At 39.3% G+C, this 14,334-nt stretch overlaps 1 protein-coding gene across 1 annotated transcript; it reads left to right on the forward strand.

Moving 5' to 3' along the window:
* Window positions 1-379: 379 nt before the first annotated feature.
* Window positions 380-11,323, forward strand: LOC100562668 (cyclin-dependent kinase 4 inhibitor B). The gene is made up of 2 exons (XM_003216618.3): window positions 380-592; window positions 9,734-11,323. The coding sequence occupies exons 1-2, from the start codon at window positions 461-463 to the stop codon at window positions 9,983-9,985; spliced, it is 384 nt and encodes a 127-aa protein (XP_003216666.1). The 5' UTR covers window positions 380-460; the 3' UTR covers window positions 9,986-11,323.
* Window positions 11,324-14,334: the final 3,011 nt, after the last annotated feature.

Here is a 14,334-nt window from a genome sequence, read left to right on the forward strand (position 1 = left end):
CATACCCCTCCTCGCTACAAACCTGTCAATATCTGCTTGAGATAGTGCCTGGAGGGACTCAATGTTTTGCATCTCATAGACTTAGCATGGGGATTTGGTTAACCAGTTAAAATTCATGAGTAAACGAGTTTTTTTTTATAACTTAAAAAATTTCGGGGGGGGGGGGGTTGAACCTCTAACCCCCCCCCCCCCCCCCCTCGCTACAGGCCTGAGCTGGACGTCCCTTCTAACGCTGCGAGGCTATGATTTTGCAAGTTCCCAGAAGGGAGCTGTCAGGTGCTTTTTATTCTGCGCATGCGCCCTCTCCGCTAAGACTTGGGACGTGCCCCAAGCCACCGAGAGGGGGCGCCCGCGGGCATGTCTTTATAGCCTTGCGGAGGGGACAGCAATCCCAGTCTCGGGAGCCGAAGCGAAACCCACGGGAGGAGAAGGCAGGCGAAGCGAGGCGTCCCTTTCGCCCATGGAGCCGGGCTACTGGGCGCACCAGCTGGGCAACGCGGCTGCCCGGGGGGACGTGCAGGCCGTGAAGATGCTGCTGGAGCGCGGGACCGACCCCAACGCGGTGAATTTCTACGGCAGGACCCCGATCCAGGTGGGGAGTGGTGGGGTGGGCTGGACTGCAACTCCCATCGGTCCCAAACAGCCTGGGCCAAAGGAGCTCTGCCGTCCCCTGTAGTGGTTTCAGTGTCGAACATCTACGCTATGGAAGGAAGGCACCTAGAACGCTTCAATTCCCATGCCTCAATGCTACGGAATTCAGGTTAGCAAGCCTTTGGGTGCTCATCACCATTTCTAAGCCGAAGAGCAGGCGTTGTCCGTAGACACCTCCAAGGGCATGTGGCCGGCATGACTGCATGGAGCGCTGTTACCTTCCTGCTGGAACGGTACCTATTGATCTACTCACATTTGCATGTTTTCGAACAGCTAGGTTGGCAGAAGGGTGGGATAAAAATATAACAACAACATAAGACGAATCCCAGAGACTTGGGCCTAATGTGCCTGTGTGCGGTAATGCTATGTACATATAATAATGTAAATTGATGATATAGTAGTACAGTAGAGTCTCATTTATCCAAGCTAAGCGGGCTGGATCTACTCACATTTGGATGTTTTCGAACTGCTAGGCTGGCAGAAGGGTGGGATAAAAATATAACAACAACAACGTAAGACGAATCCCAGACACTTGGGCCTAATGTGCCTGTGTGCTGTGATGCTATGTACATATAATAATGTAAATTGATGATATAGTAGTACAGTAGAGTCTCACTTATCCAAGCTAAACAGGCTGGCAGAAGCTTGGATAAGCGAATATCTTGGATAATAAGGAGGGAGTAAGGAAAAGCCTATTAAACATCAAATTACATTATGATTTTACAAATTAAGCACCAAAACAAACAAATTTGACAGAAAAAGTAGTTCAATACGCAGTCATGTTATGTTGTAATTACTGTAAATTACGAATTTAGCACCAAAATATCACGATATATTGAAAACATTGACTACAAAAATGGCTTGGATAATCCAGAAACTTGGATAAGCGAGGCTTGGATAAGTGAGACTCTACTGTAATAGTAATTGTTGTCGAAAGCTTTCATTGCCGGGATCACAGGGTTGTTGTGTGTTTTCCCGGCCCTATGGCCATATTCCAGAAGCATTCTCTCCTGATGTTTCACCCACATCTATGGCAGGCATCCTCAGAGATTGTGAGTAAAGTAAATTGATGCTAGTAGTAATAATAAAATGATGATGATAACAATATAGTAAATTTGTAGTGATAGTAGTAATAGTATTCATGATAACAATAAAGTAAATTGATTATGAGAATAGTAATAATGATAATGATAATTTTGATAAAGTAAATTGATGATGATTGTAATAATAATATAAATTGATGGTGATAGTAGTAGTATGATGATAATAATGAAAATAATAATAAATTTATGATGCTAGTAGTAATAGTAAGAATGATAATAAAGCAAATTGATGATAATGATGATGATAGTAATAATGATATTATTGGCGATTATAATTAATGATAATAATAAAATGAATTGAGGTTGATTATAGTGGTTATAATATTATAATATTATAATAATATAAAATAATGATTATTTTAGTAATAGTGATGATGATAACGATGGTAATAGTAAAGTAAATTGATGCTAGTAGTAACAGTAAGAATGATAATAATAATATAGTAAATTTATAATGATAGTAGTAATTGCATTAATGATCATAATAAAGTAAATTGATGAGAATAGTAATGATTATGATGGCAAAGCAAATTGACGATGATAGTAATAATAATAATAATAATAATAATAATATAAATTCATGATGATAGTTCTATGATTATAATAATGAAAATAATAATAAAGTAAATGGATGATGCTAGTAGGAATAATAATAATAATAATACATTTATGTTGATAGTAGGAATAATAATAATAATAAATTTATGGTGATGCTAGTAGGAATAATAATAATAATGATGATGATGATAATAATGTACATTGATTATGATTATAGTAGTTATAGTGATGATGATGATGATGATGATGGGCAGTTTAGGCTACATCTTTCAAACTAGATTCAAAATAGAGGCCAGAAAAGATTCATATCAGGCAGAAAGTGCCTGTAGAATTATTATTTTATGGCAAAACTCCATGGGTATGAACTGGAGGTAACACCCATTAAGTTCAGTGACTTCTTAGGAAGTGTGTCCCGGCCTGCTTACTCTTCTGTTCAGTTGAACGCTGCTTTCTAAGGTTTCCCCCCGTTTTCTCAAGGAAAGACTCATTCTTAAATTCCCTATCAGCGTTAAGGTCAGTTTTGTTCGTCTCCTCTAACAAAACAAAACAAAGCCAAAAGCCATGGCGGAAAGGTCGGCGGGGAACGTCGAAAACGGTCTCTTTTTAATTTTAAAAACTTTTTTATTATTTTTGCTGCCCAGATATGTTCAGAGGAGGCTTGCCTTCAACTTGCCCAAGCCTCCAGAGTCGTAGCCTAGCCCTTGAAACCAGTCTGGCTCCTTTGTTAATCCTGTAGGTGTATTTTATTTCGCACCAGCAACAGAATTCGGCCTATATAGTTCATCGCAGTCAAAGACTCTAAACTGTAAAATGAAGTGTCCCAAAGATTCCGCTTTGAATTCAGAGTAGCTAAACTGAGCCATAGCAGGAAGACTGTAAACTGTGAAGTGTCCCAAAGATTCCACTTTTAATTCAGAGTAGCGAACTGAGCCATAGAGGGTCGGTTAAATGCAGTTTGACTCCAGTTTAATTTTCATGACTCGCTGATATAGAAATGAAAGTTGTAGTTTGACGAGGCAGTCACTTCTCTTTGGCAAAAAAGGCTAAAGACTTTGTAAAACTCCCCTCATTTAATAGCATTGAGCCATGGCAAGTAGTAGTAGTAGTGAGGATGATGATGATGATGATGATGATGATGATAAAAAATGCCACTCCTTGTGGCTTGAGGTGGGATGTCAAACCAGCACTTATAGGATTTTGGGCTAGTCAAGGCATTGCCCCACCAAATATCATATATACATAGCCAAGAGAAAGAATTATACAATTCTGAATAGTTTTATTTATTTATTTTTATTTATACCCCACGGAGACTCAAAATCAAAAACATTACAACTTAAAATACACAAATGTACAACAATAAAACAGTACATCATCATATATTATTATATATTATCGGTGGTAGTAGTAATATGTATTAGTATTACTATATTAAGATATTATTATCCTATATTATAGTGTGTTATTATGAGTATTATATTGTATTACAGTATAATATTATTATCAATATTATACATATATACAATATATTTTATTATTAGTATAGTACAATATTGGTATTACTATGTTGTACTATACCACTTTATTACGATATTGTTAGTAATATGACATGTAATATATAATATACAATTATTATATTATTATATTGTTCTATATTATTATACCACAATATATATAATACACTACCAGTATATTATACTATTAATATTACATAATATATTGTTACTTTTGGGGTTTCAACTTGTTATGTACTAAAAAGGGGAAGCCCAGGAATAGATTATGACAGTCTTTCCCAGCCTGGGTACTTTCCTGGTAAAACTACAATTCCCGGCATCCCATAGCATTAAGCCATAACCATGAAAGTTGTGTCAAATGTGTAGATGTCCATGTTGACAATACCTGGGGTGTATCAGTAACAATAGATGGGTGATATTATTATTATTAGGTGTCAGTTATAATCCGAAGGGGATAAGAGAAATGGATTGTTTACGAGAAAGAGAGAATATGAAAAGGTTGAAGCGGGAATGAGATTCAGTGGGAACAATGTGCAGCATTTTTAGCCTCTTTAACTTTGTGAGCATTAATTCTCTCAGTGAACTTTGAGTCCACTCCAGTCCAACCAAACTGAGAAAACAGAATTGAGAGACCTTGAGCAATTTACACTGGCACTTATTGGTGCCTGACCTTCACAGGAAAGATCCTACAATTTCAAGAGATCAACAAAAAGAGAACTGAAAAAAGATGCAGATTTGAATTGTGTCTCTAAAGATAAGAAGGTAATACACAAAGCCACACAGTGGGCAAAGGTGCTGGAACAGGAGGAGGAGGAGGAGGAGTAATAATAATAATAATAATAATAATAATAATAATAATAATAATAATAATAATAATAGTGCAGGTGGTCCCGGTGGTGATCGGCGCATTGGGTGCCATGCCAAAAGATCTCAGCCAGCATTTGGAAACAATAGACATTGACAAAATTACGATCTGCCAACTGCAAAAGGCCACCCTGCTGGGATCTGCACGGATCATCCGAAAATACATCACACAGTCCTAGACACTTGGGAAGTGTTCGACATGTGATTTTGTGATACGAAATCCAACATATCTATCTTGTTTGCTGTGTCATAATAAAATAATAATAATAATAATAATAATTAATAATAATTTTGGAATGACTAATACAGTATCATATAGGAAATTGCTCTTTGCCTCTAGCTGTTGAGCTCTTCTTAACCCTGAAGTCTACATTGTACACTGAAATCCTATAGGCATTAATTCAGAAATTGGGTTTTCATGAGATTTTGAGTGAACAAGTTTTTGATTGCCAAATTCTGTACCCACTGGTTTTTGCATGATACGAAAAAAGTAAATAGTGCTTTTCTGCTGGAGATTCCTGGTTTAAAGTTAATGGTTTTCTGGATTATCATTGAATCACAGAGTTGGAAGGGACCACATGGGTCATTCAGTCCAATCCCCGGACATGCATGAAAAGCACTACCAAACCACACTGGACAAAAGGCCATCCAGTCTCTGTTTCGTCGTCGTCAGTCGTTTTCGACTCTTCGTGACCTCATGGACCAGTCTCTGTTTAAAAGCCTCCTAAAAAGGTGCTTATGCCCCACTCTGAGGAAGTGAATTTCATTGTTGAACAGCTCTTACTTTAAACCAGGATGGAGATTCCTGGTTTAAAGTTGGGGATTTGCTTCTGTTTTAAGTGACTGTTGTCAGTAAGGTAATGGGATTTTCATTTCTTTCCTTGGCTACAAACATCTGAATTCCAAACAGTATTGGATATTAATACATTAATACCTTAATAAAAATATAGATTTCTCTGTGTCCATTTTATAATAAAAGACTCATTCTTTCTCTGTGTATTGGATTATTGGATTATGACCTGTTAGGAGTGTTTCAGGAGTGTTCCTTTAGTTTGGTAATGGAAGATCACTGGGCACATAAATATTTTGTTTCTATTCCACACTCTCAGCAGACAAAGATGCAAGTAGACTTCTTTAAAGTAACATGTTAAATACAACATGTATTTAAATATACAGGTACATTTCTTGTCAAGTTAAGGTTTAAAACGTTTCAGTTTGTATCTTTAACTTATCATCTTTAACAGTCTCTTCAAAACTATATTGCTTTGTATAGCTCTCTTTAGTAACAGTCTCCTTCCGAGGAACTGAAGCCTCAACTGTCTTCTAACTTCTTACACTGGCTTCTGTACTCAAACAGACTCAAGCCTCAACTGTCATTCTTTAACTGTCATCCTTTTTAAACTGCATTCTAAGCAGTCACTGAATCAGTAGCATGGTTTGCAGACCCTCCCACTGCCTCAAGTATATAGAGCTAAAAAAAAAAGTGCAAAGGAAACATACACTTCAGGAAATAAGCAACACATTACAAACAGACAAACATTAGATAGAGAAGGCTTAAGAAGGTTGCTATCTCCAACATTGTGTATATACACATACACATACCCCAATCTATTTTTGGTAAAAAGCACTAGTGTAGTCAAGCATTAACTGGATTTTGCATATATAAAATTGTGTACATGTATTCTTTTAGCATAAAATGGATTGTGTAGTTAATATTCTGACAAGGACTAAAGTATGTGTGGCTAAGAAAGGGCAGCCTGTCTAAAGCTATCTGGGAGTACATCTACACTTTAAAACTCATGTAGTTTGACATCCCTTTAACTGCCATGGCTAAGGTCTATCAAATCCTGGGGTTTGTAGTTTGGTGGAGCACTTTCACTCTTTGGCAGAGAAGACTGCAAAATGACAACTCCCATTATTCCATAGCATTGAGCCATGGTAGTTTAAGTGATATCAATTCTACAATGTGGATGCACCCTGAATTAAATCACAAAAGATTCCCTGATTCCTATATAGGTCTCATTCCCTACAAGGCAAGAGTGCAGGCTTTGGATATCAGTTCCAATTGAACAAAGCAGATTATTTGCAATCCTGACCATATTCCCTTCAGAGTAAAGCAGGCATAAACATCCTAGCCTCTGAGGATGCCTGCCATAGATGTGGGCGAAAGAGAACATGGCCATACAGCCCAGAAAACATACAACAATCCAACTTTAGGGGAGTTTTTGCCTTCTTAAGATCTAATAGTTTAAAAGTTAATGTACCTGTAGCCCAAAGGTGTGTTTCTAAATGGCTACTCATGAAATTCAATGGAATCTACTCTCAAATCAATTCACTCTAATCCCTTAACTAATCCTACACAATTTAGTGTTTAATTTGGGTCTGAAGTGGGGGATTACTTATTGTGTTTTCAGTGCCTTTTGTCTATTTCAAGGGAGAGGAAGGAAGGCTTGTTGACTGTGAATTCTGAGTGGCTTCATTTAGAAACAATATCCTCTTTTGGATGAGTCCCCATTTCCTAATCTCTTCTTTACTGACTTAGAGGAGGAGGACTTGAATTGGTTTCTGATCCCTAACCTCTTTTCCAAAACACAATCCAATCAACATTTCCTTTGGAACTGCAGGGTTTGAAACTAAATCAGCCCAGAGTTTGAACTGCATTATATGGCAGTGTAAATCCAACCTGAATTAGTCACATAACAAAATGACACACACCAACAGAAGGAGGACAGACTGAAGCAGATCTTAGGTCCTGGCCCTTTGATCAAACAATCTATGTTGACACAGACTCTGACAAAAACAAAAATACCTCTATAGATTCAGGCCCTGGGTAAACACTCATTTATTATTTTATAACATTAAATGTCAATATTTGGGTTTGATAAGAGAGTTGGTGTTTTTCTTTCCCTCCTTCTCCCTTTGGTTAGCTCTGCTATCATTTGTTTCTTGTGTGTTGTCATTGGATTCTTCTGCTCCTCCATATATTTTCTTTTTCACCCAAGTTGCCAAACAGAGCTACACAGTAATCTACAGTGTAGGATTAATGCAGTTTGACACCACTTGAAATACCATGGTTCAAAAATATGGAATCATGGGGGTTGTAGTTTGGGAAGGCACCAGACCCTTTGTCAGTGGAGGCTAAAGACTTTGTAAAGCTATAACTACAATGATTCCATAGCAGTGAGCCATGGAAATTAAAATGCTGTTAAACAGCATTAATTCTACAGCATCTTAGTGTTGCAACCATCTATGAATGTATACTGACTTCACCTCCCTGCCCCTCCCCCCCCCCAAATGAAGTTATTTCTTTTTCCTAGCATTCAACTGTGCTTGTCTTTTACTCTTTCAGACTTACATAGATTATGGTCTTCAAAGTTACTAGATAAACCTATAGCATCTCACCCAATCTTCTGAAGATATATGGCCAGGGTCACACTCTCAAGCATTCTGTATCTTATTACACTGTATTATATTCAATCCTATTTCCACAACCACAAAACAATGCTTAAAAGCATATGGTTTCATATCACACTGTAAGGGTCTCTGAAGAAGCAGACTTATATCTAGGAAAGCTAGTTTCTGTTGTTGTTGTGTGCTCTTGAGTCATTTCCCACTTTTCTGGGGCTGAGAGTGGGTGACTTGGGGTGTTTCCACACAGCCATATAACCCAGAATATCAAGGCAGAAAATCCCACAATATCTGATTTGAACTGGGTTCTCTGAGGGCCCTTCCACACAGTCATATAACCCAAAATATCAAGGCAGAAAAATCCACAATATCTTCTTTGAACTGGAATATCTGAGTCCACACTGCCATATATCCCAGTTCAAAGCAGAAAATGTGGGATTTTATTTAGCTGTTTAGAAGGGGCTTTGCATGGTGGATAAACTCATGCTAAAATAACAGTCTTAAAGGTGCTTTTAGGACATCCACCCACTTCCTTTCCCCAGTCTCTGACTATCTCTTGTCTTTAATAGTTGTCTTTAATTATAGTGTGCATGTTTGATTCCAAAGAGGCATGCACTGTATTTAGTGCATTACTCAGACGCACCCTGGAAATTCAAATACAGTTGAACACTGGGTGGGGCGGGGTTGAGGTTTGGGAGAGAGTTTATCAATTAGGGCACTTCCAGACAGGCCCTATATCCCAGGATATGATCCCAGGTTTTTGGTTTATCCCAGACTATCTGGCAGTGCGGACTCATATAATCCAGTTTAAAACAGAAAACCTGGGAGCATGTCCTGGGATAGAGGGCCTGTCTAGAAGGACCCTCAGAAACCCTAAATTAGGCCTAGAATGGGTAGAGAATGCTGAAGAATTGAGTTGCGTATTAAAATGGGTGCATGTACACTGTAGAATTAATGCAGTTTGATACTATTTTAACAGGCATGGCTCAACACTATGCAATCTTGGGAGTTATAGTTTTACAAGGTCTTTTGCCCTCTCTGTCAAAGACTGATGGTGGCTTACCCAACTACCACTCTCATGATTCCATAGCATAGAGCCATGGCAGCTTGAAGTGGTGTCAAAGCAAATTAATTCTGCGCTGTGGATGTACCCTAGGAAACAATCCATTAGATGGAAGAAAATAAAAGGATCCAATTCAATTCAATTCACTGCCATGGCTCCTTGCAATTGGATCAGGAGAGTTGTGCTTTTACAAGGTCTTTAGCCTTCTCTGGCAAAGAGGGCTGGTGCTTTGCCAACCACAACTCTCTCAATACCATAACCTTGAACCATGGCAATTAAAGTGGGGTCAAGCTGCATTAATAAAATCAGCCTTGGCATTCATTCTCCAAGGTAGACGCACCCTAGATTGAGATTTGCTCTGAATTATTGTTATTAAGTCCCAGTTGTAGCACAGTTAAATAATAATAATAATAACTATTATGAATGATGATAATGATTAGGCTATTATTGTTATTATTATTGAACTGTATTAAAATTGGGACCAAAGTAAACCACTGGAATAGTGCATCACTTTCTTGCATTGGAGGCTGGCTGACTGTGCTTCTCTTCCCCCCCCCCTTTTTTTTTTCTTCCAGGTGATGATGATGGGGAGCCCCCAAATTGCAGCACTGCTTCTGGAGGCAGGGGCCAATCCCAACAGGCCAGACCCCTCTGGCTTCCTCCCAACCCACGATGCTGCCCGGGAGGGCTTCCTGGACACCATAAAGGTGCTGCATCAAGGAGGTGCTCGCTTGAACTTGCCTGACGCCCAAGGCCGCCTCCCCATTGACCTGGCCCAAGAAGAGGGGCACAGCCACGTGGTCCAGTTCCTCTTGAGCCAAACCTGAGCTCTATTTCTTCTTGGAAAACTCTACAGGCCCTTCCACACAGCCCTATAACCCGGAATATCAAGGCAGATGATCCACAATATCTGCTTTGAACTGGGTTATCTGAGTCCACACTGCCATATAATCCAGTTCAATGTGGATTTTATTCAGCTGTGTGGAAGGGGCCAAGAGAGGGCAATGGAGAGCGCCCCCTCTAGGAGCGAAGAGGGAGCAAGGCAATGGGTGAAGCTATTGTGCCTACTATATACAGAACCCTTGGCTGGCCCTTGACTGCACTGTACTTGCTTGACCCCCATCCTCCACTGGAAGAAGCCTCTGTTCACTGGTTCACAATGTTTGGTTTGGGGCCGTGATTCTCAAACTCTGACCTTCCAATACTTCACCTCCAAGAGTCCTTGATTATTGGTCAAGGCATCTTGGACTTAGAATCATAGAATCAAATCTGTGATTTGGAGTCCAAAATGCATATTAAAACAGAGTTTGGGAACTACTGTTTGGGGCTTCTACTCCCAGAAGACCCAGAGTGCATCTACAACAGGCCTGGGCAAACTTTGGCCCCTCCAGGTGTTTTGGACTTCAACTCCCACAATTCCTAACAGCCAATAGACTGTTAGGAATTGTAGGGGTTGAAATCCAAAAAAACCTAGAACCTGAAGTTTGCCCATGCCTGATCTACACTGTAGAATGGATGTAGTTTGAGCCCACTTTAACTGCAATGGCCAAATGCTATGGAATCCTAGGATTTAGAGTTTGCCAATCACATTGTTCTGCAGTAAAGACTAAAGACTTTGCAAAAGTACAAATCCTATGATTTCATAGCATTCATCCATGGCATCCTAAAGTGGTGTCAAATTGCATTAATTCTACCATGTAGATGCAACCCCAGTCACTTTGGCCAACAGTGAGGAATTCCAGGTACTACCTGCTTCTGCTACTTTGGCTAACTTTAAGTTGGGTGGGTTGTATATTAGTCACCACCACTCCCAACTTCAATGTTCTATTACTTGAAGCAACTGCCTCATTCTGCCTAACCCTAGGGACTTAGGTGTTCAGATATCAATGGTATGGTTAATCGACTTTTAATTTATTTTATTTATGTTCTGCCCAGTGATTAAAGATATATTATTATGGATGCAACAGGCCATTCAGGGGGAAAGTGAACATCTAAACCCCACTGAGATTACTGTAGTTAATGGAAGAGTAAAACCCCTAATCCCCATTGATTTCAACAAGACTGACCACACATAATCTGGACTAGGCTTGTTCAGTTTTGTCCTCTCTGGAGGAAATTTTCTGCCATAGTATACTTTTTGGTTCATAAAATGTTTATTTGGTTAAGTGTGTCTCTTCTGCTCTTTTGACTTTGGATTCAGTAAACCACTTCAGTAAACCATTTAAGGTTGAAATTTCAGTAAACCATATAAGGCGGGCATGTTCCCTTAGATATACTTCCTTAGTGTGTGCATTTATGATTCTACTTGGAGAAACTAAGAGCATGTGTTATTTTCATAATAAGAGATGTACCACACAATTGCTACAGATAACAGGTGGAAAATACAAGTTAGTAGATTTTGGCTACTGTCTTAATCCCAATTATAAGGATACTTTGATTTGGTAAAAATTGTATATTTTAACTTCCCAGACAGGAAAATAATAGTTTCTATAAATACAACTCAAATTGTCAGATTTATATCCAACCATGCATTTGAAATTGTTGGCTTGGCCTGTGCCATAGAATCCAATGTTTTGCTGCCTTGATCACAGTCTGTTCCTGTTGCTGTTGTGTGACTTCAAGTCATTTCTGACTTATAGTGATAAACCTGTCATGGGTCGAGGTCACTCAAGGCCCTTCCACACAGCCATATAAACCAGAAGATCAAGGCAGAGAATCCATAATATCTGTTTTGAACTCGGTTATCTGGGTCCACACTGCCATATAATCCAATTCAATGTGGATTTTGTACCTCTGTGTAGAAGGGGCCTCAATGAGTTTTCATAACCGAGGAGGAACTCAAGTCTCAATCTCCAGAGTTTTAGTAAAAAGGTAAAGGTTTCCCCTGATGTTAAGTCTGATGTTAATTCCAATCGTGACTGACTCTGGGGGTTGGTGTTCATCTCCATTTCTAAGCCGAAGAGCCAGCGTTGTCCGTAGACACCTCCAAGGTCATGTGGCTGGCATGACTGCATGGAGCACCGTTACCTTCCCGCCGGGTGATCCCGCAATGTGATCTACTCACATTGGCATGTTTTCAAACTGCTAGGTTGGCAGAAGCTGGAGCAACAGCGAGCGCTCATTCCACTCCCGGGATTTGAACCTGGCTTTTCAGTCCGCAAGTTCAGCAGCTCAGTGCTTTAACACACTGTGCCACTAGGGGCCCCAGAATTTTAGTACAATGTTTAAATCGCTGTACCATTGGTCTGTTTGTGTTTGTTTTTAATATTTAAAAGTATTAGCTCTGAAAACCTCAGTTGGTCCATTTAAGAGATGAAGCATACCAACAAGGATTTCCCTGTAGTATTTTATGGTCCAAACATAAGAGTTCTAATCCTTCCTGTTCTGTTCCATTCAAGTACATGAGGTATGCTAAGAGTTATAAATTGCATTTTAATTATTATGCGCAGAAGAGCAGAAAAGTGGTTTCTTTTAAAGTGACAGTGGTATACCAAACCCACTGGTTAAACATCTATACAACATCATTCAGAAAATTCACAGGGAAACCTAACCAGGCCAGAAGCAAATACCCCCGGTTTTCTCATGTTCTTTGAAAAGCAAATAAATGCAGATCTCAAATAGGGAAGTTTCGCAAAATTAAATTGCACATTTAAATGTGTGTATCAACACTGTGGAAGTAATGAAGTTTAACTGCCATGATTCAATGCAATGGAATTCTGGGAGATTTGGTTTTCCAAGGTCTCTTGCCTTCTCTGCCAAAGAGTGCTGGTACCTCACCTGCTGTGGATTGTGGATGATCGATAGAAGCTTTTACGTGTGCCCATGAACCTAGAATCACCCTGCAGAATGATGCACCACTCAGCTTTGCAGAACAAATAACAGGAACTTTTCCTAAGTCCAAGAGATGTACAGAACAATGGTATTTACAATAGTCCTTCTGATTGCTTACAGAAATCAGCAGGCATAAGCAGTCCTTTCTTAGTCCATAAATCTGCTTCAGTGAAGATCAGCAGCAAACAAGGCCTCAGAAATAGTCAAGCCTCTCTGAGTACAGAGCCATCTTCTTTCCAGCCAGTATTCAGTAGACTCACACACACAGAGAGAGAGAAACCTGTTCAAACCGGTTCACCAGCAGCAGGACAGCAACAGTTGCAAACTGATTCCCAACCAATCGGCTTCATGCATTTGATTTTCCAGTTAACACACATATAGTATCTTTGCAAACCATGATATCACCAAAATGCAACTCGCAGGCTTCTACATTACTGAGATATGGCTGTTAAAGTGGTGTCAAACTGCATTTATTCTAGATATGTGTCCAGGAGATCATTGGTTGTCAAATATTAGTCTTCCATACTTTTATGAATTTCAATTTCCAGAAATTCCAGCTAGCGTGGTAAAAGGTGGGAAAGTTTAAAATATCTGGAGGTCCAAATGATTAGAATCTCTGCAATTGAATACTAGCAACATCACACTATGTTTCCTACTCAACAGGGATGGCAATTCTTTTTCTGTTTGTCCATCCCTTTCCCACATCCTTAGTGGGTACAATTCACAGAATATAAGAACAAAACAATTCAGAAAACCAAGGAGCAAGACATGGAGGTATCAAGCAAGGAACCTGGCTTAGCTAGTGAGCAGACCAGCTGTAAAGACTATGTCAAGTACCCACCCAGGAGAGGATAGTTGTGCTAGCAAAATGCTATTTTCAACATCTAAGCTTGAACAATATAAAAATCTACCATAGGGACCCTCAAGATTCTGACTCTCTAGTTATAGTGAGCTGCAACTCTCATTCTCCATACCACTGACTATGTTTAATAAAAACTGTAATCCCTGAAAACCTGGCAATTGGGATGCAATTTAGGAATCCTCTAAATCAGGAAACATTGGAGGAAATTCCAATGAGTTTTGTAATGCAGTCTTGCTCTTGGATTATAGAGTGAGGGTTGATTATACCAATTTGGTTTACTGTAGCCACACACTATTAAATGTTTCTATTAATCTGGAGTAAGATCGCAAGCAGTGTTTATTATTCCAGGGTAGGCTCAACAACAACAATCACTTAACCTTTCTTAGAGCTTGATCGTTTAGTACAGTTTTGATGACTAATTCCAGAGTCTCTCAGTCGTGTTATGAATGATAAAAACAACCTAGTTGGGACTGGTTTCACCAC

This window comes from Anolis carolinensis, chromosome 2 (assembly GCF_035594765.1).
Source record: "Anolis carolinensis isolate JA03-04 chromosome 2, rAnoCar3.1.pri, whole genome shotgun sequence".
Classification (NCBI taxonomy): Eukaryota; Metazoa; Chordata; class Lepidosauria; order Squamata; family Dactyloidae; genus Anolis; species Anolis carolinensis.

Coding starts and splice junctions, on each gene's coding strand:
- LOC100562668 (XM_003216618.3), top strand. CDS start 461: ATGGAGCCGGGCTACTGGGCGCACCAGCTGGGCAACGCGGCTGCCCGG. Junction 593..9,733: donor ACGGCAGGACCCCGATCCAG/GTGGGGAGTGGT, acceptor TTTTTCTTCCAG/GTGATGATGATGGGGAGCCC.